Source organism: Echeneis naucrates, chromosome 22 (genome assembly GCF_900963305.1).
Source record: "Echeneis naucrates chromosome 22, fEcheNa1.1, whole genome shotgun sequence".
NCBI lineage: Eukaryota > Metazoa > Chordata > Actinopteri > Carangiformes > Echeneidae > Echeneis > Echeneis naucrates.
In genome coordinates this window covers 3,258,262-3,284,265 of record NC_042532.1, presented here as the reverse complement: position 1 = coordinate 3,284,265, position 26,004 = coordinate 3,258,262, and the positions used below count along the sequence as shown (strand labels likewise).

Sequence of the window (26,004 nt, the reverse complement as noted above, 5' to 3'; positions counted from 1 at the left end):
CATTGTCCATCAGCCCGATCTCTTCATTGGGTTTAATGAGGCCAAGGCCTCCTAGGATCTATGTTTGTGACACTTACCTTAAACAACTTTGGAGGTTCATCTTCATGAAATTTTTTTTTTCTTCAGACGGCAGTTTCAAAAATGAAAAGAATTAAAGAAGAATGAAAAGAATCTCACCATCCATCCATTCAACTGACAACTACAACCCTTTGTCACATTTTCACTTCCTAATGCTTGTCTCTGTGTGTATATGTGTCAGGGCTCCGAATGACCAACCCATCCTCTTATCAGGTCAACTGGAATACCACTGGAATATGATCTAACTGTTAATCTGCAGACAAATGTATTCACAGCCATATACAATATAAACACAAAAAATGAAGGTATTAACACGGAGCTATTTCTACTTGACAGAGCAAAATATAAATGATGGACAATTTTAGATCCCCATCTTTTACATTTACATTACTTAATTTTTCAAAGAGAGGCACATCACTCAAACATTATGGAGTTGTAAAACCAAACACCAAACAGACCCGTTTACCTGTCAAAATGAAACCATGGTACGATTAAATATGTCTATTTTCATGAATTGCCAAATGTATGAAATAGGATAAATATATAAATAAATATTTTATTGGAAGATATTTTGCTAATGTTGGCTGGAACTTGTGAAAATGACCTCGTAGAGTCGAGTCTAAATGTGTTCCTGAAAGGAGTACTGGCTGAGAAATAAGTATATCAAAAATGTCACTTCAGGAACTCAAGTCTCTGTGAATGGCCCAAAATTTTCACTCAGTAGTTGGAGGACATTTATACTAAAGGACACAAGTGCACGTACACAGAGTCTCTCTCTCTCTCTCTCTCTCTCACACACACACACACACACACACACACACACACTGAGTCGTCCTCCAGAGGTGCAGCTGCTCGCACACCTCATTGTTTCTATGTACGCGCCGTCACAGTGCAGACAGAGGTTGTAAACATGGCGGCAGACGGAATGGTGCTCACCAACCACGACCATCAGACCAGAGTGGGGATTCTGACGGGTAAGGAGACAGTTTGATAAAATGCGACAGAATGCCTCTCAGTGGTCCATGTCTGCGCCTTTTTGCTGTAGATTGCTTATGAACGTTGGTATCACGATACGAGCTGTCTTCGCTGCAGAGCTAGCCAATTTTTTGCCAGTATGCTAACCGGTTCCGTTGACTGTCATTGCTCGAACGTTTCCTGCCTGCTCTTTGACAGGACAGCCCGCATTTGGGGAATGTGCTTTGAATTGGCATTATTTGCAATTTTGTGTAGACTATTGACACGTAAATATTTGCGTGAGGACTGGCTGTCAGGTTTAGTGTTGCATTAGGTAGCTACACGACAGTGTATAGTGGGATATTTTATGTAGCGTCAAGTGGGAAGAACAGTGGCAAGTAAAGACTTTCAAAATTATGGGGCTATTCCCAGGCGAGCTTGGACTGCAAAGGAGTTTCGCAAGGAATTGTGCTTTTATTTTGAAAGCAGGGCCAGCAGCGTTCCGATCTGGCTGTGGTGCGTGTCGCAACCTTGACTCTGGGGAACGTTATTTTTTTTTCTATCATTGTGGCGTTACCGAGCCTATATCATCTGAATTATTCATGTCTCCTGCAGATCCGATACGTTCGCCGCTGTCGAGGGTATTTTTTAATGAACACGTCTGTTTTTGGTGTTCTGAAAGCCATTTCATTCGCCCCTTGATGTCTGTGATTTTATTTAACGCTGCAAAGTACACCAATCCTACGTTTAGTTACCGATTAAAAAAAAACACAAGTTAGAGAGCAGGGGCAGCGCTGAGACGAAGGGGATTCAGTTGAACAGGCTGATTGGACTCTCTGATCTGTTCAGCGGATGTTCATCCTGAGTCGTGCAGAGGAGGACCGGGACTCGTCCACAGTCGTGTGACAGTCAGCAGTAGCCCCGGTGCCTACTCGCCCAGGCAGCGGAGACGTGAGAGTAATGCTAAGAGAGGAGGAGGCAGCAGCGGACAGCAGCTCTGCCGCGCTCTCCTGAGCTAGCATATCGGCTAACAGCAGCAGACCACCACGCGTTCAGTCGTGTGATGTGTGTGACTGTCTGCTCCAGCACATCTGCTGTAGATAAGATATTTTTACTATTTCTACTGGTAGAGTCTGACAGTGGAGCAATGGGTAGTCGAAAAGGGTGAAGTAGTGCCAGTGAACTCATCAAAATCGGTGACTCCAGCAGCCAGGGAGCAGAAGTGAAATAAAAGATAAGAGATTTTGCCAGTTGTAATATTATGACATTAATATTACCGGGCAGAATGAGCCTCCTGGAAACTACACAGGTGTTGTACGTTTAGCCAACTGCATTTTAATTTATCTTTCGATTTAATTTATTTATTTATTTATTTTTGGATTACAATATTCTTTCGCGTTTTTTTTTACAGTTCTACACAAATTTAATTCGATGTTCACAATAAAGCTTCATTTATATAACAGTGTTTTAGCTTACGTGTAGGGCTCTCATGTGACTGTGCTGGTTACAACCCTTGACAATGTTGGTGCTGTAGTGGTGTCTCCATTGTTTACCTTGAATGCACACATTAAAAAAGTCATCATTTGTCTGGTGCTCAGCCAATTTGGCGGTGAAACATCCTTTTCCAATTTGCCAGCCATTTGGTTGGCTTATCGATGCACAGAAGAGGACCAACTGTAAACAAGTCAGCGGTTAAAATATCTGTTAATCTGTTCCTTGTGTTAGGGCAGCATTGTGAAAAACCATATGGGTCGACTTCAGGAAATGTCCTGTTTGTTTATGAGGATTTATATTTTTGGTGAGATCAAATAGGGTTAGGGTTAGATAAAGTAATTGCCACACAATTCTTAATAAATCTTGAAGTTTGAAAACTTTCAACACAGTTCTAGCTATCCTGACTTATCTGACACGTTACTTATTCCTTGTTTCCTATGGTGAAGTAAAACCACCAACTGATTAATTGAAAATAGTTGGCTTCATATAGCAGCAAGGTGGCATAGTGGCTAGCATGGTTGCCTCACAGTAAGACGTGTGTGGGTTCAATTCCCAGGTCTAAGGCCTTTGTGTGTGGAATTTGCATGTTCTCCCTGGGCTTGCATGAATCCCCCCCATCCAAAGACATGTATGTTTTAGTTAACTGCTGATTGTAAATTGTCTGTAGTTGTGAGTGGTAGTCTGTCTCTGTCTGTCTCTGTGTGTTGGCCCTGCGATGGACAGGCAACCTGTCTGGGGTGTACAACCCCTCACCCAGTGTGAGCTGGGATTGTCTCTTTACACGGTTCAAGACCTTTGTGAGGTACAGGTTGTAATGCCCTGGTTTTTTTGTATACTAGATGCTGTCATTTTTTTCCATGCATATCCCAGAGAGCAGGGTTAACTGATGTGGCAAACACATCAAACTGCTAAATGAAAAGTGATGGCGCCTTTTCGGGTAATATAATTACACTGTCTCTATAACCCAGACATTGAACTGCTGGCTGTAGGAATGCGCCCGTATTATTTACCAAGGAAGTTCACGTACACCATTGTTATCACTGTTTACATCCCCCCGTCAGCTGATGCAGCGGTAGCCTGTGAAGTCATCAGCTCCACCGCTGCCAAACTACTGACTGAACACCCAGATGCATTCATGTTATATATTTTATTCCCTATGTGTAATGCTGCTGTTACACTGCAATTTCCCAGTCTGGGATAAATAAAGTATCTATCTATCCATCTATCTATCCATCCATCCATCCATCCATCCATCCATCTATCATGCAATGCATTTTGCAACAATTCAGCCAAACCTGTTTTGAATGGGATAGGCCCAGGCATGATAATTGTTTTGTATTTGTAGTAGTTACATTACATTATATACCTTTCATTTTTAGTTATTTTAACATACTATGGTGTAGTGTACTGTTTGTGTTGTTTTAATTAGTCAATCGCCTCATGTAAATTCAAACATTATCATTTGAATTGGCTGTTTCACAGTGCCGTTTGACTTAGGCAGAGTAAACAACTTTCTTTCAACACTGTTTGCTCACATAGTTTGTTTCACTATGTCAAAAATAATAAATTGTAGCTCAGGCTAACACAATGGGAATTCTGCTAAATTTGAGCGGGTTTTAACAGTCTGTTTTCTATCAAACAGACACCTACAAGATGAAATGAAACTTTGGACATAATGGGGACAACACACAAATAATTATGGAGCTATATTATTTGCACTTGCAGCTTTTGAGAACTAGGGGTGATTAAAATGCTTCCCTCATATTCGTGTGACCAGATAGCTGATGTAGCAGGCTGGGGCACATACCATATGAACTATCTTTCATGTTGAATATGTGGTTCAACCTCTGGCTGGGTTCTTATGATTGTCATTGTTGCTTCCATTATTTATATCCAGCATTTAGAAAAAAGTAATGCTTTTCTTTGACAAGCTTGCCACAATATGGGTGAAGTAGGAGGTCTTATAAGTTTTGGATGGTGTCCTATAGAAGCCATGAATGAAACTCTTGTTAGTAGGCTATAGAGGAACACAGCTGGATTGCCCTGTCGTAAAGTGAGTCTAATAACTCTTATGTTACACTGTAATTAGACAGTGAGATGTCTCATTGAATAGCCCTCCATTCAGTGATACTTTTTTAGAAAGGTAGTACATGATATATTTAATATGTAATAAATGCATGTCCTTTAACCTACTATCCTCTCCTCTTCAGTTAGTGACAGCTGCTTCAAGAACTTGGCTGAGGACAGGAGTGGAGTCAACTTGAAGGACCTGGTCCATGATCCCTCACTGTGAGACTATTCATAAAGTCTATGGTCCGCACTCAAATACATAACTTATACACTCTATAAACTAATATTACACTGACTGTATCCGTGTCACGTCTTGCAGGCTTGGAGGAGTCATAGCAGCCTACAAGGTCGTTCCAGATGAGATCAATGAAATCAAAGTACGTGTCTTTTGTTTTGAGCACATTGTCAATCTCAGTCTGGACTTCATTAGTTATGGTGCCACCAACTGAATGAAATAGTAGCAGCTTTTTCCCCAATAACCTCCCGACTCTTTATGTCTAGCTCATAAGTTTTCTCACAAGTGTGGTCCCTCTGTCCATCATTGAGCACCGAGCCAGTTCTGATTTCTCACTTCAGAGCTCTTTTAGCCACTGAATGCTATGAGAATATCATCCCATGCTGATCCCATGCTGACAAGCTCTTTAGAGCTGGCAGCAGTTGTGTTCTATTTATTTAATATCTCAAAAATTTTTAAGGTTTCTCTCATTTTCTCCCATTTTCAATGATGTCAAGATATAGGCTGAAAAAATTTAAAAGAGGACAATATACAGTTACATACTGAGGCAAACTGGTTTGAGATAGTCATCTTACATTTTCCAGGATGTTGATCTTGAAAATGTGCTTGGGATGAGTCCATGTGCTTGGTGCACAGAAAGTAAAAACCAAGTTCAGAGGACCCTAGAGGGATTTGACGCATAAGATTAAGTTTGGTATTGTCCTCTGGTTATCAAGGGGGATGAATGTGTGATAAAGGCTTTATTAAATACTTAAGGACACTTGAACAGGACAGGTACGTTTTCAGCCCAGAGTATTCCACATAAGGAAGTATATTTCTGTGTATGTTAATGTCTATACAGGAAACTCTTTTGGAGTGGTGTGATGAACAGGAGCTGAATCTCATACTCACTACTGGAGGAACTGGCTTTGCACCACGAGATGTTACACCTGAGGTACACACATGCATCCATTATATTATATTTAATATATTAAGGGCTTTACAGAGGGAGAGGAGGAAGGACAAAAAAATGCTCTAAAAAAAAAAAAGCGTTACACACAAATATCAATCACCATGTGGTGGGAAACGGAAAGTTTTCTGATAGATTTTTTTCACAGGTTCAGACAGTAAGGGCCCCTTCAGCTGTCGTCACTAGGAAATCCGAGGAATAACCAGCAGAGCACCATCCACTGATCTAAGCAAATGCCCAGGCACCCGTGGAATTAATAGGACCTTCATGTAATTTGTAGGAATTGACCACAGGGTGTTTCCACAGATTAAATTGTACAAAAAGTAACAGAAATGCACATTGCAGACCTTAACAGACTACAGTTACTCCCCTCTCAAACAAAGACACAGTGTAGTGATGATGTACTTTGATGGTGTGACTTTTGGTGTCACCAAAGCTCATTTGAAATCTAACCTGGAAAAATGGAGCTGGTACTATCCTCAATTTTTACCACATAAAAATCCTGAAAGGGTGAGTAGAGTGGAGTAGTCTTGGTTTGAACGGATTCCATATGGTGTCTTATAGGGGGTGAACTAGCAAGCACTATCAAAAAGAAAAAAAAAAAAGCTAAAAAACTTCAGTTATATTTTTTGAATCAAAGCATGAATTGTGCCAAACAGGAGCCTGAAATGTTTCAACTGCCAGAGTCCTTGTGTTTGTGTTGTAGGCAACCAGAGAGGTGATTGAGAGAGAGGCCCCCGGCATGGCTCTGGCCATGCTGATGGGATCACTCAACGTGACACCTCTTGGCATGCTTTCCAGGTAAGGACTTAAATATGTTCTCTACTTACTTAGACATGCTTTTTCATAATGAGCTGCAGTTCTTATCTGATTCAGTCATGTCTGTGGTGTGCTCTCCTGGTCTGATCTGCCTTGTGATGCTATTTCCAGGCCAGTGTGTGGTATTCGTGGTAAAACCTTGATCATCAACCTGCCAGGGAGCAAGAAGGGCTCTCAGGTATTCTTTGTCTTGTCACTCATATAATATACATTTAAAGTTATTATGAGAATCTATAGCTCTATAAAAGTCTGATAATATTTGACCCAACATTATAAGAAAAAGATATTTCTATAAAGACTTAAAGGGAACTGACTTGTTAGAGGTTCAAAGGTGAAAGTTGGGGATATGAACTTTAATGCTAAACTTGATCATATCCTAAATACAAGTTATCTGAGGCTACGTTTGGGCAAGCATAACAAGTGCTTTGTCTTACCTCATATTGTGAGTTTACATGCCATGAAACCAAAACAATCTGAAAGATGCTAAAAAGCTCAGCATAGTTGAGTAATGATTTTGTATGGAGCTGTTATTACAAGAATTGGCTTTCCTTTTAGATATAGTCATTTAATCCATAGTTGTATTGCAATTATAAAAATATTGATTAGTGCAGCTTTGAACCTGCATCATTATTTGTACACAAAAATGGTATTGTTAATGCAATTCGAGAGAGTGATAGCTCAGTCCCAGCTCTTATTCATAACCGCGTGTAACTTTTTTAGCAGCTAAAGAATTAGTCTACACCAAAGTAGGGATAATAAAAGCATGAAATTTGTCAGGACACAGACATTACTGCAAATGTTCGTTAATATTCTTTAGTGTCAGTTGGTCTTTCAAAGATGACATTTCTATTTCATCTTGTTCTGCTCATCCCAAATGGCTAAAGTAAATTGCTAATAATAATAATAATAATAATAATAATAATAATAGTAATTATTATTATTATTTAATACATCTTAAATTATTCACTGTATATTATAGTGGCGAATGCACAGCCACTGCCACAGATCAGGAATTAATAAATACATTTATGTTATCAGCTCAAGATCTTGGCCTAATCAAAGTAAAATTTTGGCATCATCACACCCAGGTTACAATTGTTAAGTAGTGAGTGGATCAATCAATTGACATGTCTGTATGTCAATGAAGTGTTTCATAATGTTCAAGTGGTTAAAGGCAGAGTATGGTTGAAGCTGATTATATGTTCAAGCTGTAACTGTTGAGGATTATGTAATGTTGAAGTTTAAAATCCATCTGAAGTTAAATTTAGTTTTTTCCTCCAGGAGTGTTTTCAGTTCATCTTGCCTGCTCTGCCCCATGCCATCGACCTACTGCGAGAGGCCATGGTCAGAGTCAAATCCACACACGCTGCCCTGGAGCAGCTGCCCTCTCCTGCGCCTCTGCTGGCCAACACGCACACCAGCATTCACAGCAACACCCATACCATGGAGCGTGGCACACAGTGCGAGGAAGAGGAAGATGAGGAGGATGATCGACGGAGGGGTCAACATGTCCACAACCACCACTCCCAGCATGGCTCCTCCCACATCACTGCAGCCGCTATTGCTGCCAAGGTAACTGGTTGAAAGGAAATACCAAGACGCCAACTGCTGCTCAGATTTTTTTTTTTTTTTTTTTTTTTTTTTGGTAAAATCTTATGACTCTTTACAGTTCCTTTATTAAGGCTTTTGATATAGAATGTTGCAACCTTATATTACATTACATTGAGTAAATTCTTAGATGCCTTTTTCCCAAGGAACTTAAAATGAGAGACGTCAGTAAAACATCAGTGCAGTAAGAGGCTTTGATGTAAGCAGTAACTGTAGCCCTATACCTGTTAAATAAACACTTTAGATGAAACAAGAAAGTGCTTAATAAGTGCCAGTTAGACTTGTTAGGGTGTTAGGAGAGGAGGAGGCTAAGAGATGAGTCTTCAAGAGCTTCTTAAAAGACAGAGAGACACCCCTGCTGTGATAGCATTCAGTCTAGTCCTATCATGGATTATTGTTATTATTATTATTATACATTGATAACAAAGATCATTTATAGATCTTGAGTTATGGGTATCAAGAGTTTAGATTATGGCTACAAGCAACTTCAGGAGCAGCTGAATATTCATTGAAATAGAAACTTTTTGTAATTGCATATCATTTCATCTCATTCACCTGTCTGTCCATGCTGGCATGCATCTGTCTGTCTGTCTGTGTGTTTGCGTCTTCCTGCATGCATCCAATCAGACAAGCCATGCTGTGGTAATGGCTAAGGGTGGTCCCTATCTGCCTGGCAGCTCACCCACCCCACCCACTCATTACACCTGCTCCTGTACCCATGATCAGCAGGTGAGACACTCATTACACAAAGCCATCCTGCTCCTGCCACTCATCAGTGGATCATGTCTGTCACACTGGTGGGCCACAAATACTTTTCAAATTTTTAAATATTAGATTTATATTTATAATATTTCAATATAAGATGACCAGTTGGGTGGCTAAAATAATGTTTTCCTATATCATCTAAAATATGGGATCCTAAGATTAGGAGTGAAGATAGTGTTTGAAAGTGTGATGATCACCTGGGAAACATCTTGGTCAAAGACTTAATTAATAATTAATAATAATTAAACAACTTTTGTATAGCTCATACTGTTGGTTAGATTGGTATTGTGAGAGGATTTTAGTTAAAATAATTAATTTTTCACTGGTACATTCACTTTAAATGTGCGCTACATACTTTATTAATCTAAACATGATCAGATATATGTCCTGTCAACCAGATACATTTTTCTATACAATTTTTTTTTCTCTCCTTCCATTGAGGTGGTTCTTTATGTTTTTGAGGTACAGCAGTTTTTAAAAGCATATAATACCAATACCAATTTTCTGTTTACATTGAAATGATACCAGTTCAGCGTTACTGGAGGTAAATCTAATTGTGAGGAAAAAGAAGTAATAGATTGAGAAAGCCATCGACTTACTAGAAAGATATTGTTTGAAGAAGCTGTTATAGGTTATATCAGCCATTCTCACATATATGAAGAAATGAAGTCTAGTTGGAAATTTGTTTTCTTAGGAAAAGACTTGGCCTTGTAAAGGACACATGCTGACCCACAGTTTGTTTAAATATTGTGGTGAATAATTTTAAGCCTTGAGTATGAGTTTGTTTGTTTGATTCGCCAAATTAGGTGAAATATGGATAGTTCGTTTGCAGAAACAAATGTCTCATGAGGACAATGCCGTTTAGCTACTAGTGAAACTGATGAATTCTTTTAGTAAAGTGTGTGTGTGTGTGTGTCTGCCTGTGTGTGTGTGTGTGTGTGTGTGTGTGTGTGTGTGTGTGTGTGTGTGTGTGTGTGTGTGTGTGTGTGTGTGTGCATGTGTGTGCGCGTGTGTGCACGTGTGTGCCTGCACATGCAAATCTACAGATCCCGGACTCGATTATTTCTCGAGGCATTCAGGTTCTTCCTCGAGATTCTGCCTCTTTAAGCTCCACCCCTTCTGAGTCACCACGGGCAACACAGGCCACCTCCCGTCTCTCCACTGCCTCATGCCCAACACCCAAGGTACACTAATTTTTGTACATGCACACACATTAACAATTCTGAATTCTTGACCATTAAAATCCTATTGTGTTCTGATTGAACACAGCCATTAATCATTAACAGTGCTGGAAAAAGTAAGTGAACCCTTGGATTTAATAACCTCCTTCGACGTCAGTAACCTCAAACTAGTTCTTCCAGTAGCTGTTCAACAGATCTGCCACGCTTCCATCTAATAATCCTCTGTTGAACTGTGCAATCAGGGAATTACTGCTGATATACTGGTTTTGAATGTCACAGCTAGAATTCATATTATTTATGTCTCCATATTGTGTGTATTAGACACTTATCAACAGGACACCTCTAACACAGCGACCTGACATGAATATGCATCAAACAATGGCCAAGTGTAGACTATCTGTCTCTCTGCAGGTCCAGTCACGATGTGGCAGTAATGAGAACATTCTGAGAGCCAGTAAGTTCAGAGAATGTGTCTGTTTCTGTCTGTGTGAGAACTGAATCTTGTCCAAAATGACCAGCCCACAGAAACCAAATAATAGCTCCAGAGTACATGTGTGTCTGTGTGACTAACAACAGAATTTCACCTCATCCCAGTTTTCTCATCCCAGATGAACAAAGACACTAAAGTTTTACTTTTTATGTGACAACACAACTGCAACTCCACTGTGAAGTAAACCATTGGTGTGTGAGCTGCTGTTTTGAAGTCTTTGTTTTTTATTTTTTTGAAACCAGAAGAAGTCTGAGTAGAAGGTGGAGCTGAGGAGTGAGGGCTGGCCTGCTCTGTACTCGATCCTAATTGTGTGGTAAAGTCTGTCAGTCACAGAGAAGCCAAACTCCCAATATATACCCTTCTTTGTGGTCTATTGTCCTCTCAATGAGATCATTTAAACTTGAATATCATATCCCCCTGATCGTAGAATGGAAGTTTGTTGCTCCTCAACAGATGTTTCACATTTCAGACCCAGACTCTGTGTCCACCTTTATATGCAGTTTATAGTTGAATACAAGTGTGTATAAAAAAAATTGCATGAGCCAGCTAACAAGCAGCAGCTGGCCCCTTGACAACTGATCCCACCCCTCATTGCTGCCTCAGAAAGAATGTATCCGTTAAAAGTGCAGACTGTGCATCAATCCTAAAATCCACATCCTTATGTCTTTAACATTCAACACCAACTTGCATCACTGTTGAAAATAAGCAAACCATAAGATCAGCATATTCACCATTTACTCTCACCCACTCATCCACCAAATCGTGTGTGTGTGTGTGTGTGTGTGTGTGTGTGTGTGTGTGTGTGTGTGTGTGTGTGTGTGTGTGTGTGTGTGTGTGTGTGTGTGTGTGTGTGTGTGTGTGTGTGTGTGTGTGTGTGTGTGTGTGTGAGCAGGCCACAGTGCAGTGGACATCAGTAAAGTGGCACGGCGTCATCGTATGTCACCGTTCCCATTGACATCAATGGACAAAGCCTTCATCACTGTTCTAGAGATGACGCCAATTCTTGGAATCGAAGTCATAAACTACAGAGGTCAGCCTTTTTTTTTTTTTTTTTCTTCTTTTCTCTTTTCATGACAGGGTAACAATAACCATAAATACAGAACAGGATAAGGCAACCTTTGTTAGCTGTCCTGTCCTGTACTTTCCTGTGTAGTGTGTTGTATGTTTGCGTTCCTCTGTGCATCATAATGTGCAGGCTTTTTATTGAAATGAAATTGTAATGGTGGATTATAACCTCAAAGGATGATTGGATATTTGTCCAATGCTAGTTGCCATTATATCAACATCCTGTTATAAACACGCATCAGTAGTCTGCATCAGTTTACTCAAGCATAAACTCTTTATTCTCCTTATTATATATCTGTTCTCTGCAGACGGTTTAGGTCGAGTGCTTGCTCAGGACATCTATGCCAAAGACAACCTTCCTCCATTCCCTGCTTCTGTTAAAGATGGCTACGCTGTACGAGGTGAGACCCAGTGCTATCTCCGATTTTACACCTAATACACACAAATGTAAAACAGGATCCATGAAAATATTGGGAAACAAATAATTTAATCTACTCATTTATGTTTATTTACTTGTTTACATTGAATTGGTTTAATAGCATTATTTGGGAACTGACATCTTTGATGATTAAAAAAAAACCATAAATGCATGCTCTTTTGTCCATCAATAATTTGATTAACATCATTATCATTGACCTGTAGCTGCTGATGGCCCAGGGGATCGCTTCATCATGGGAGAGTCACAGGCTGGACAACAGGTCAGCTCTAACACACTAGCACTGCTGTGGAGACACAGTCCTGAATAGTCCAGTACCTTTGGCAGCACAGCCACCAGTAGCAACACTTCAACTAAAGATTCTAATGCTGCTGTCAGATATACTATGGAACCAGTTTTAATGATGCAGACAAAGTGGGCCAGGTTGAATGCACACGATGTTTAGGTGTTGACAAGCTGACACATATCTGGTTCGTTCGCAGGAGCAGAGAGGAAGAGAGTGCAGTGAGAGTGAATATAGTTCATATTTTGTGGGGATAGATAATAGATAAACTCTCTTGCTCTGGAGTGTACTGACTTGGGCAGGGCAGAGCAGAGCAAAGAACTGGACACATTAATATGGTGATGAAGGAATAGAAAAGAAAGGAACTGTAAATATGCAAACTGAATGAATGTGAAACACGATGATGAGATCAAAAAAATTGTTGACATTTCAATTTTGTGTCTATCGAGCGAGATACATTTGTATATGTACTAGGGTTGTGCATATTTGACAGCGTGCTGATATGATACATATCTCAATCCAAAAACAATACATAAGCAGCAACTACCAATGCAAGACCATTAATTCACGCCCCCATTGCAATGCAATTTGGTTCAACACAATGTGATTCGATGTGATAGAACGAAACAAAGCAGAGATACAACTCAATTCAGTGAGTGTAACAGTTTATGTGCTTAACACCCTTTCAGAAGTTCCAAAATGAGCAGCAAAATTAATTTTCTATAAAAGCAACAACAAAAAATAAATAAGCCTTTTACAAAGGGATCTTTCATAACCGCTTACAAAAGGAAAAATGTAGTTGCTGTACTGTACTGTACTGTAGTTTGTCATGACTCCCACCAAACCTGTGCTGTTCCGCAGTAGTCATTTGCTCCCTAAAGTAACATAACAAAGGAGAGATAGTCCAAAATATCTAATTATTCAGTCAATAATATAATAATGTAATCAATGGATTGGATTTATTTGATGAAAAGACTTACTGTATTTTTTGCACTATAAGGAGCACTTAAAATCCTTAAATTTTCTCAAAAATCAGCAGTGTGCCTTATAATCCGGTGCGCCTTATGTATGTATTCTTGTTGTGCGTATTGAACTCCAACCAATTTTATGTGGTACACTGTGCTCAAAAATCTGTCCAAATATTTTAGTGCGACTTTTGTAAGTGAGAAAGCCGCTCTGCTTGATGGATTGTCGGAGCATTCCCAGCTGACACAGGGACGTTGTATTAACATTGGTCCTTGGTTGGATATGGGTTGCAATGTCAGACAACGTTAGGTAACTAATTACTACAATTAGACGTCAAGCCAACATTAGCTTTTTAACGGAAACCCAATTTTTACATCCATATTATAATCCAATGTTGTTCTCACGTCACACTAACTTCAGGAGTTTGCTATCGCTGGCAGCAATAAACCAATCCAAAAACAGAACGCAGTACGCTTACCTCCGCCACTTTTTGTAATACCGGTACTACTGTGCTTCGCTTTATGTTTATTTTATTATGCGCCTTATAACCCGGGGCCCCTTATGTATGACAATAGACCCGTTCATTGATATTGTACTTTCAATGAACGGGTCTATTGTCCCGGTAGTCTTGGTAGTCTGAAGATGTAATGCGGTGCGCCTTATGGTCCGCAAAATATGATGAATCTAGATTTCACTCCCAATTCGCATCTATTCTGCTGCTCTTCAGATGCCCACGCATCATGCCAGCACACATGCACATATCAAACTGAATCTGATGAACTTCCCATCCCTAATATATAAACATATGTGTCTTACTCCGTATCATATTTTATATATACACACAGTCATTATTCTACTTACAAACATTAATTTTAAGAACATTCAGAGATACAAACACACAGAGCCACGAGTTAAAATTGTGTTCAGAACACTCCCCTTGCTGACCATGAGCTCAAAATAGTTCTGTGCACCACTTCTGCCTAGTATAAATTTCTCTTAAGAAAAATTCAGGAAACAAACAGATATTTGGAACATAATTAATTCTTGACCTGTGGTGTGTGTGTGTGTGTGTTTGAGAGATTCAGTAACCTCTGCCTGTGTGTGCAGCCCACCCTTACAGTGATGCCAGGTCAGGTGATGAGGGTGACGACTGGAGCTCCCATTCCATGTGGAGCCGATGCTGTGGTCCAAGTTGAAGACACTGAGCTACTGAGGGAGTCTGAAGATGTAATTTTACCACCTGGCATCTAATCTGCATCACAGTCTACATATAGTTAGTGAGAAGATGTTGATATTGACAATTTGTCTGTTACAGGGCACAGAGGAGCTGGAGGTTAGAATCATGGTCCAGGCTCGACCTGGGCAAGACATCAGGTAATTCAGAAGCATGTGCTGAAAAGCTAATGGCCATAATATACACATAATACGTATTCTTTAATGTGTGTGTGTGTGTGTGTGTGTGTGTGTGTGTAGGCCAATCGGTCATGACATTAGGCGAGGGGAGTGTGTCTTGGCTAAAGGAACACACATGGGCCCATCAGAGATAGGTCTGCTGGCCACAGTAGGAGTGACTGAGGTCAGCGTACACAAGTTTCCTGTGGTGGCCGTCATGTCCACTGGAAATGAGGTACATTCCCAGTCTGGCCCATGTAGTCTCAGACTTATATTTGATATTAAATGAAGTTGAATTCATGTTTTTGTGTGTGTAGCTGTTGAATCCAGAGGATGACCTCCACCCAGGAAAGATCAGAGACTCTAACCGCTCCACTCTCCTGGCCACCATCCAGGAGCATGGATACCCCACCATCAACCTGGGCATTGTTGGAGACAAGTAGGCCCCTGCTCTGCTCCTTTTAACAAAGCACATTGAAATGTAGCTCACTAAACTGTTCAACCCTTTATAGTTTTGAACAATAACATGTAACATGCAACTTTATGTATGTATGGTTAATATTTTATTTGACTCTGGATAAACAGAGATGCTGATTGCTCATGTTTCCATTTGAGCAGTCTTACCAATTCACAGTAATTTCTGGAAAAGGCTTCCTTTGTAATTTAATGACTTCTATGATGTTAGATTACCAAACAGAGGATACATTTTAAACTTCATGTAAAATCAAGGGCGCATAATTAATCAGTACAGGCCTGCAGCTGTTTTCACAGGCTAAAAAAACAGCCCCATGATTACAAAACTGGGTTTAACATGTTTGCAGCCCTGATGACCTGCTGTCAGCTCTCCATGAAGGAATCAGTCGTGCTGATGTAATCATCACTTCAGGAGGTGTGTCCATGGGAGAGAAGGTATCTCTAACTTATAACCCATCTCCTCTGACACACTGCTCAGATATTCTGACAGTAAGGAAGCAGTCAGATTTCAAAGAAGTTCAGTTCAATATTACTGTTGTTCTCCATGTGTGTGTTTGTGCATCTATCAGGACTACCTAAAGCAGGTGCTGGATATTGACCTTCATGCTCAGATCCACTTTGGCCGAGTCTTCATGAAACCTGGGTACGATATTTTAAATACAAATGACAGGATTTTGAAACCTTTGGATGAACTATGATAATGTGTACAAAACAATTCCATGAACATGCATTCATCACTTCCTATAAATGAATTGGTAGTGAAGGCAGCATATCTATTGACCATGTGTACACAGTTTTCTTCTTTTTTTTTTTTTTTTAACAGCAAAGTTGGATACAGCAAACGGAAAATTTCAAATAAAGAGGAGATGCTGTTTAACATTGAACAAACATCTTTACAGAGCTGTGCTCACCATAATACCTTCTGACAATTGATAAATGGAAATTATCGTTTGCGTGCTCAATGTTTCCTTTACTGTTCTTAACATTATATCCTCACAATATATTGTGAGTCATTCTGTTTGATTCTAGTTTAATATTAGCTAATCCCACTTTCAGGGGATCTGGAGTGTCGGACTTGTTCAGGGTTCCAGCTTGTTATATACTGTAACAAACAATCAGAGAAGTTGTGCTGGTGTTTTCTTTTCAGTGCCATAACTGATAGCTTGTTGCACAGACAGGCTTTTCTAGAAAAACTGATGGATTATCGTTGTATCTTCATCCTTTTATGGCTCATTGTGGGAGTCAAATGAGGGTCATGAATGTAAGCCCAATTTCTCATTGAGTGAGATTTATAAACAGAATAATGCATAAGTAAACCTTTCTAATTCTGATGAAACAAATGACTACATGTTTCTGGTTTGTTTATTTTTTAATCATCTGGCCCCAGATGTGAAATAAGATGAATTAACCTCCTCCCCACTCCCTGCTGCTGTTTTCACTCACTACTCACTGCACCTGCTATAGCTGCTACTGTCAATTATGTATATTACTGCTGTAATAACTAATTACTATTAATAATATTACTCTGACCTATATTTGCACTATTTCTACTGCAACTGTTTCATGTACTATTCCTGCCACCATTGCTACAAATTATATTGTTACTGTCAAAGCATACTAGTACTGCCAATGCTATTTCTAAAGATAGTATCAATCAAACTCAAGACTAACAAATACAATAAAAACACAAATAGTAGCACTATCAATGCCTCTGATATCATCACAGCTCCTGAAGGTAAAATAATGACCAGTCCATTTCTGTTCCTCAGGCTTCCCACTACTTTTGCCACAGTTGACATTGATGGTGCACGGAAACTCATCTTTGCTCTGCCAGGTACCAAGTATGAATTGTGTGGCATGTAGTCTGGATTTTGTGTCTTTGTTGTAAAATCAGCTGGACCCTCCCCGATCAGTTTTTGCTGGCTCAGCCAACTAAAATTATTCCTATTGAAGTACTACCTAATTATAGTTTATAAGCTATTATGTGTTTGATGTGATGCATCAAAGTCCATGTGAATATAAGTAAGAGAATCAAACCTTATTTTAAGAGTAGACATAATTGTTCATAAACAAGTGGATTTACAGGAACGTTTTCTTTCCTCTCTTAGCGACAGCTAGCGTCAGAGGCATGTCCCATTTTTCTGGATATATCTTAGTAATGCAGCAAAAGAACTTCTTGAAATTTTAATTGACAAAACATACACTTGGACCCAAGAACGAAATGCTCAAATATTGGTGGATAAAGGTCAAAGGCCACCTCATGTTAGTCATTTCTTTAACTTTATGAATGTTTCTTCAGTGATTTTGGACCTAATATGCCTGTCTAATACACAGTGTAGCCTGGTTTGACGTCTCAGTCCCTTCAGCTTCATCTTGCTGATTTTTTTCTACTTCTCTATCTCATTGAATTACCCTCCAGTTTCCACTTGAACAAATCTAATTGAGTGTGTCAAATAGAATCACACACTGCAGCAGTGGGGAGTCACTTTATACATGTAAAACTGAGCTTGAGATATGATTCATATCATGTAATCAATAGTTGTAATGAGAGCTTATGTGGTCTGAAGCTAGTCTGAGTGGTGGAGGGATACAGCCATTTGAGTCGCTTCAGGGTTAAAATCTCATCCGCTGACCCTTGGTAGCTGTGTCCCAATAAGTTATCATCAGAACTTTGCTCTTTTTAGCTCCCTCCTGCTCTTAGTTACAAACGGTGAAGCAACTAATATTGATTTAGTTCAGACCATCTGATAACATGGAAAATAACAAAAAGGGAGGGTTTATTCAGAGGCGGGACAGTTAATTGATTTGTAAGCAACATTGTTTCACTAAGCTGTTTACCATTCCATCAAGAATCCCTAGTCTCGCTATTGTGCTGTTAAAAACTGTGTTGCAGGAATCCTGGTGTATATATGTCCTGTGGCCTACATATGTGGAGTGTGTTGGTCTGTGCTCCAGTCTAGCATTGTATATGTATTGCTATTGTTATTAAAGGTAACTTCAGCTTCAGAGAAACTGGGCCCTCCCTGCTGGAGGTCGTTGCCCCGAGTGAGACCGAGGCCAGACAGCCACTAACACCTGCACCTAGTGGAAGTAGGTCCTGAACCCAAAATGACCCACAATCAACCTCTGACCGCACAGACATCCTCCAAGCAGGATGAAAGGGGAGGATGGCTTGATGGACATGCAGTCTCAGCACTTGTGCTCTTGGGAAAACAAACAGAGATGTTGAGATTTCAGAAAGTGTGTAGTGATCTTGTCGTCTCGTCTGCTGGACGAGCTACACTGCATCGAATAAAGTGGGTTTGATTTAAGAGACTGAGGCCCACATGCTGGTGAGAGGCTGTTGACACTTAAAGCTATAAAAGAGCATGAAGCTAACTGAATGTTCAGGCATAAAAATGTGTCAGATAGTTACATGTCAGTGGGAGGCTGTTCCAGAGTGGAGTGGCCCGATAGGAAAAAGCTCAGCAGCTAACAGGTGACTTTTTAAATGTGGGAAGAGAGGGATCTACGGTTGATGAAAATTAGACAGTGATGAAAGAGAAAGTATGTTTTATATTTTATAAGCCAAGATTGCTGTCAGTGGTCAGATTTTCTAGGTTCAATTTCTAGCTACATTTGAAGGAATTTCTGATCTCTTCTTTGGACATTGTAAAGTAACTTAAATTAATTAACTGAAGAAGAGATACTTTGTACTGTTATGGGAACATTTTTTATTTGTGTTAACAAAAGGTGAGTTGAGAGGTTTGAAGCTTTAAATATAAGTCTTTACGCTTAACAGTGGAAGCATCTGATTTTCGACCCATGTTCATGTATTTCATTTAACACATAATCACTGACCTCACACAACTTTTTTGTACCTATTAGACAAATACAGGTGATGTGAAATTTTAAACCAAGGGTTTCACTTTTTATTAATGTAGCTGCTCACTCAGCCTTATAATACTTTTGCTTTGGAAATAACTCCAAACATTATTTTTGTCTTTGTACAAGGACTCCAGCGGAGAGTGTTACTAATTATCAAGATAAATGTATTCACAAAGTATAAATGCACAGTCTGTCATGTAGGAGATGTTGGGGAGACTGGGGGCGGTTGCAGCAAGTCTTAATCCTTCATCTAGAAAGATGCTAGAGTAATAACAATCCCTGCACATTCTCTGTGCATGGTCTCTGCAGATATGAGACATATCGAACATGTGTTGTTGGGTTTCATTGTTTAAAAAAAAAAAAAAAAAAAAAAAGAAGAAGAATTGAGAACATAATTGAGGCATGAAAATCATTTTTTATCAGCTTGATTTTTGTCAAATTGACCTGACCTGTGTGAATTAATCAAAGTTTCATGAATGTGAACCAATGTCTTGGTGAATTTAGCTGACAGTTGAATGATTGTTGACATGTATCAAACTTATTTTGTCTAGTTAGCACATGATCCTCTGTTATGCCTGATAGGGTGGAACTGGTTTTAAAACTGGTTGTCATAACTGTTCCAAAGTACTAAACAAGATCAAGACACCACACACAATATCGTTACTATAATGTTATTTCAAGAATAGTGCATGTTCTCTAAGTACTCTATTACTAATACAATTTAAGATAAACATCAAAGGTAAATTTGTGAATTGTATTTTTAACATGTTGTCCATCAGTGTTGGGGTCAGTGGCAACATCTGAATTTTTCCATTTAATTAAATATTGTGAATAATATGTTGTGTGATCATCCTTTAGATAGTCCTGTTGATTCCTGATGATCAACTGCTTACTGGGCTATTTAGATATAGTTATGTTTAGGGCACGTAGGGCAGGTCACAAGGTTGCTGTTAAGTTTAGGGAATTAGTCACTGAGTCTGGTCCATTTATTTATTTTTTGTTGCTGTAGCACAAGTTTCTTTTGTCTACTTCGAATTCAGTGTCAGTTTTGGTTGCTCTGCTTTAAGTCTGAGTAACTGAGACAAACAAAAACAATAGTGCAACCGTCCTGTCTTCCTGCAGTACAGCAACAACATATGAAATTGAAATGGAAACAGTGCAGACACTGGGCACACAACTATCCACAAGAGCTGTGCGCTACACATATACACAAATATAAAGAGTGAAGAAATGATCTATCGTTAATCTCTTAAGTATTGTCCTTAATAACCAAGTGTTGTGTTGTTGTAAAGGCAACCCAGTGTCTGCAGTGGTGACGTGCAACCTGTTTGTGATTCCCGCTCTGAGGAAGATGCAAGGCATTCTGGATCCTAGACCTACAATTATTAAAGCTAGGGTAAGACATGTATACGCACACACACACCCTATAGCAGGGGTCACCAACTCCGGTCCTGGAGAGTGAGTTGTTCCTTATCACACCTCAGCAGAGCTTGATGACAAACTGATCCTTTGAATCACATGTTTTGGAGCAGGAAACATCTAAAACATCCAGGACAGTAATTCTCCAGGACCGGAGTTGGAGACCCCTGCCCTATGGCAAAGCATGTCTATGGCAGATCATAACAGTTACAGGACAAACATGAACATATTTGTGCCATAAAGTGAAATCAAAATTGAGAGGAAAAAAAAGAAATTAGGTTTGACTCATAATAATTAAGCATAATATAATATATATATATATATGTGTGTGTGTGTGTGTGTGTGTATGTATATATATGTGTGTGTGTGTGTGTGTGCGCGTATATGTAATGCTTCATATTTAAAAGACACAAGTGATATGAATTCTCTCAAAAAAAGATCTACCAACTTTTTAAAATGTTAGACTTTGGTTTTGGGCAATCAAGAAATTAACATGTTGTGTGTGTGTGTGTGTGTGTGTGTGTGTGTGTGTGTGTGTGTGTGTGTGTGTGTGTGTGTGTGTGTGTGTGTGTGTGTGTGTGTGTGTGTGTGTGTGTGTGTGTGTGTGTGTGTGTGTGTGTGCGCGCGCGCGCGTGTGTGTGTGTGTGTGTGCGTGTGTGTGTGTGTGTGTGCGTGTGCGTGCACGCACACGCACATTAGCTTTCCTGTGATGTTAAGCTGGACCCCAGACCAGAGTACCACCGCTGTATTCTCACATGGCATCATCAGGAGCCACTTCCCTGGGCACAGAGCACAGGTACAGAAACACAGACACACACACACGCACACACAAATAGGATTGGTTCCAGAGCCACTTAACTGAACCTTAACCATAACGAATTAATGCGTAACCTTAACTTAACTCCAACTATTACAATGAAACTAAGTGTTAATACTCAAAAATGTCATTGTAGCTGTGAAGACAGGATAAAATTCACTTACGGTGATGGTTTAAAATTATTGTTGACTCACCCTGACATAACCTACAGGTTTGAGGCCTAGTAATTTTTCTGTAGCCATCTTGGAAACTGTATTTGAAGGAGCAGGTGGAGCTGAGGAGGAATGAGGGCTGGATCTGAGCTGCTCTGTACTCTATCCCGATTGGGTGCTACAGTCTGTCAATCAAACAAGCTATGCCCTTCAGTGCACCCCACATCTTACCATATCCTCTAAAAACAAACATTATGTTGTCTTGAAGATAAAACTAGAGACTAAGACAGTAAAGAAAAGAGAAAAGAAAAAGAAATCAATTGAAAAGCAGGGTTTACTCACACAAATATGATCTCATGCCTCTTCCAGGCAACCAGGTGTCCAGCAGGCTGATGTCAATGCGTAGCGCCAATGGCCTGCTGATGTTACCTCCTAAAACAGAGCAGTACGTGGAGCTGCATAAGGGAGAGGTGGTGGACGTCATGGTGATCGGACGTCTATGATGCAGGTACATCATCATCTCATCTGTCATCGAACAGGAGCCCCAATTATTTTATCATTGAGGCAGGAAAAGCACTGATCCCCCGAACTGTTTTTCTTCCTAGACTTATATGTCAGTCGCCACGAGTTACCATGGCAGTGCCAGGACTTCCTGTCTGGACAGGAAATGGGCGGGGGCAGGAAGTGATGCATGTCTACCTGGTCACCATTAGCTGTGATGTCATATGCAACAGCCAGTTGGAGCCAGCGCAGGCTGAATCCTCATTGGTATGCTCTGAGAGAGCACTATGTTTCAATGGAGAAAAAAAGAGAAAAGAAATATATAAAATATGAGATTTATTCTGTAATATTATTACTATCCTGATGAAAATGATTATTAATATTCTTAATTAATATTATATTTATTATTATTGATTGAATATTATCATCTTAGTAGTAACCATATCCTGGTCTCTCCTGTTCATTTGCTTTGTGTGTTTGTTTCCCTGGTAGATGTAGAGATGTAGAGACTTCCCTTGAACTCCTCCATCTCCCCTGACCCCCCCACCCCCACCCTTTCTCTTCTTCTTTTTCTACTTCTTTTTCTGCTCTGGTGTCCTTGTTTCCAGATACTCCCCGAGAACCTGTACCTGCAGTATTACTACATCTCCCCCTGTAACACACTGACCCTAACATCAGTATGACAGATGTGAACTAAAGACATCTTTTGATTGACGCTGCTGATATAGTTTGTGCCAGTACAGTAAAATATTACTTTCTGCCAAAAAAAATACAAGTATTATTTGTATTGTATTTTTTTATTTGTTTATTTTTTTTCTCAGTCGAAATCCAACACTGTCAAACCATCCAGAAATACTAAAACTCCTCATCTCTCGCAGTGACAGCGGGTGAGTTTATGGCTGAGCTTGAGGGCAGGGTGAGGTGGAACTTAAATCCTCCTTCACCTTACAGGAACTCTCCACAAACATGAGCAAGATCATTAGAATATAAAACATGTTACTGTCTGTCACATCAGAGGTGAACCACACCGGCAGTACTAGTATTACGCTAACCCTGTGTTCAAGTGCTGTTTCATTTCTGAGAGTTTAAGGTTTACACCATATTAAATCTAAACACTGGACAGTGCTTGATTAAAAGTGTTTTTGCATTTTTAAATGATTACAAGATAGCACTGGCTTGATTCAAAATTTTTCATATTTTCATAAAATCCCAGAAAAACACTAATGCCAACGATCTGTGAGTGTTGTGACTTCCTCTGCCTGCCTACGGCTCTCACAACCTGACCAGTTCTTACTGAAAGGATAGTTTAACATCTGTGGAAAGACCTTAATGAGTTACATATTGAAGCAGGAAGCAGATAACAGCAGGTACAAAATCTACCCACTTCCACCATCCGCTGCTTTAAAACAGGCCAGAAATTTCTAGCATTTTAAAAGACAGTAGTAGTTAGTATTTTTTTAAAAATGTTGCTCCTACTTCGTGCATTTACACACAATACTCTGGACTACTCGCACTAACCCAGAGTATTTCTAGCAGCAGGACTGTATGTGGAATTAAGTGAAAGTAAACTGCTGTGTGTGTTTGTGTGTGTGTATGTGTGTATGTGTGTGTTAATGGTAATGGTAATGAAGGACAATATCACCCAGTCTAACTCAGTAAGGCTCAGTCATGTGCTTTAATAGTTGCCTGGCAGCAGTGGAGCGGCACAGGGGAGGAAGGTGGACTAGGTTTTAGATTTCCACTCCCTGTTGGTTTTGGTCTTTTCGTGTGATTTGTCAACATTGAGAAGAATCTAGAGTATAATCAATCTTTCAGTGGCCAAAGATTACACTACTCACTGCTTGCCTACAACACTTGGTTTTTGGATTGGGAGCCATGCGTGTTTTCCCCAGTTTGTAAACATTACGGCAATGTGGAAATACGAACTGGAATGAGTGGTAACGTCCTTTGTTCCTTACTCAGAGAAACTCTGACCTGACATCACTTGAAAGCAGGGTGTTGCATTCAGGTGCTCATTAACTACACAGCTGGTGTGTTTCTGCCATGACGGTGTCAAGGTGCTTGTTGGAGTCAAAAACTATCAGTTCACTTCAAAGCTGTGAATCAAAATACACCATTTGACTGCTCTTCTCTCCATGTACTGTATGTGGTCTGAGAAAGACAAAAGCTACACAACCCCTGCATTAACTAACAGGAGATCTGTTGGTCATTTACCAAGCATTCACCAGTGCATCATACCTTAACCCCCCCCTGTTCCTCTGGCTCTTCCTAGCAGTGTGGTCAGTGCCAAATAAAATCCACATGGTCAATGATTTCGTGCAGTGTTCAGGTCAAACTGGAAGGACTGGTACAAAGCTGTGACAAGTTTGAATTAAATGGTACTTGATGATACAACAGAGATTTTTTTTTTTTTTTTTTTTGTCTTATATTGGTGTCTGTTCCGGCTGATCTTGTTCAGCTCCCCCATACTGTTGAGAAACTCATCTCTGCTGTCTTCCTCTTTGACCTGAGCGCTTCACCTGCCAGTATTTCTGACCTTTCACCCCTGTCTTTATAGGCTAAGGCCCTCGTGCCCTACTCATCTTCCTCTCTTCCTCTCCACTTTCTCCTCACTTGCATGCCCATAAAGAGGGAGGGGTGTCTTTCTCTTTGGGCAGGATTCATTCCAGGTGTGAAACCAGGGTGCAGCACCTGGGCATGGCTTCTGATCTGACTTGACTCATCAGCGATGATAAGTCTTGCTATGGTTATTTTTGCAGAAGAAGAATTTTTAAAGTCCAGGTTCTGGTACCAACACTGTCTTCTCATTTATTCCTTTGGCTCAGATGTCAGAAACTTCCCAGTTACCTCAAACGCACCATATATCTACACGTGGCTCATGCTGAGTTCATGCCATGTAAAACAGTTGAAAGGCACTGGAAGGTCCATATCCAATTTAAACAAAAAAAAAAAAATTCTGAACATAAATATTCTTTTTTTTTTTTTTTTTTTCCACATTCGGCAGCTCATATTTAATGGAAACCCATTATGACATGAACGCAGCATCTGAGTAAGTCCTGGCACCTGCCCAAGGAGGACCAATCAAACCCAAATAGATTCATTTGAGTAAGAAGAAGCAGGTTATTGTTAAACTGCCTTTGTACTGAGTGATTTGTAACACTGGACTGACTCAGTGTCACACTGCACATACTATAAACTATGACCAGCACTTGTAATGAAGCAATGACACAGCATTCTACTACTACTGTATAAATATGAAGAGGATGTTTTTTCTGTAATGATATCATTGAAACTGAAGATGAATTAATAAAAATAATCCTGACTATTCTGTATCTTTGGTTTGGGCAGCTTGCTTTTTTTTATTTATTTAATTTTTTTGTCAAATGATGATTGATATGTTTGGCTTCTATTCCAGCCTGTGTGACATTCTTCCTTATAGGCATCGTAGGAACCAACGTGCCACTGACTCTTGAGCTCAGGTTGTAAGTTTAGTAAATGGCATGAAGGGAGTCCACAGTACAACAGTAGTGATTACCTCTCTGAGGCCTGGCACATTGTTTAAGAGCAAGGATACAGCTCACATGTTAGGAAGCTAAACATTATCAGTATAGACCATAGTATCATGTCTGACTCATGAGTGCCTCCAATATACATTACAGGTGACACTAAACTGAAAATAAATGTTTCAAATTATGGCATTTTGCATTTAGCAATTGGGTTTAATGATAAAATTCTCAGTAATTATATTCAAGGATTCATTATAAACTTTGATTCTCCACTTACTTTATAATTGTGTTTGTAAAGGTTGTAATCACCATTTTCCATTAAGAGGTTTTCTAAAATATGTTTTTCCTATGTGGCTATTAATCACCAACTCCTGTTAATAGCAGAAGAACGGACTGAAGCGTGGGAATGGTTAAAAAAAGATGTATCTGGAGCTTACAACACAATCAGGAGACATGAGTGGCTGTGAACCAACTGTCATGTAC

General features: G+C 39.7%; 1 protein-coding gene across 1 annotated transcript; it reads left to right on the top strand.

The window, feature by feature from the left end:
- The first annotated feature begins 981 nt into the window (after positions 1–981).
- On the top strand, positions 982–25,345 carry gphna (gephyrin a). The gene is made up of 24 exons (XM_029493651.1): positions 982–1,052; positions 4,737–4,815; positions 4,916–4,973; positions 5,673–5,765; positions 6,487–6,581; positions 6,711–6,777; positions 7,881–8,171; positions 8,835–8,936; positions 10,019–10,156; positions 10,565–10,607; positions 11,536–11,673; positions 12,017–12,109; positions 12,351–12,406; positions 14,501–14,620; positions 14,709–14,767; positions 14,867–15,020; positions 15,103–15,224; positions 15,607–15,694; positions 15,829–15,902; positions 17,029–17,093; positions 20,419–20,522; positions 21,245–21,341; positions 21,884–22,022; positions 22,120–25,345. Exons 1-23 carry the CDS (start codon positions 989–991, stop codon positions 22,015–22,017), a joined length of 2,334 nt encoding a protein of 777 aa, XP_029349511.1. The 5' UTR covers positions 982–988; the 3' UTR covers positions 22,018–22,022; positions 22,120–25,345.
- The last annotated feature ends 659 nt before the right edge of the window (positions 25,346–26,004 follow it).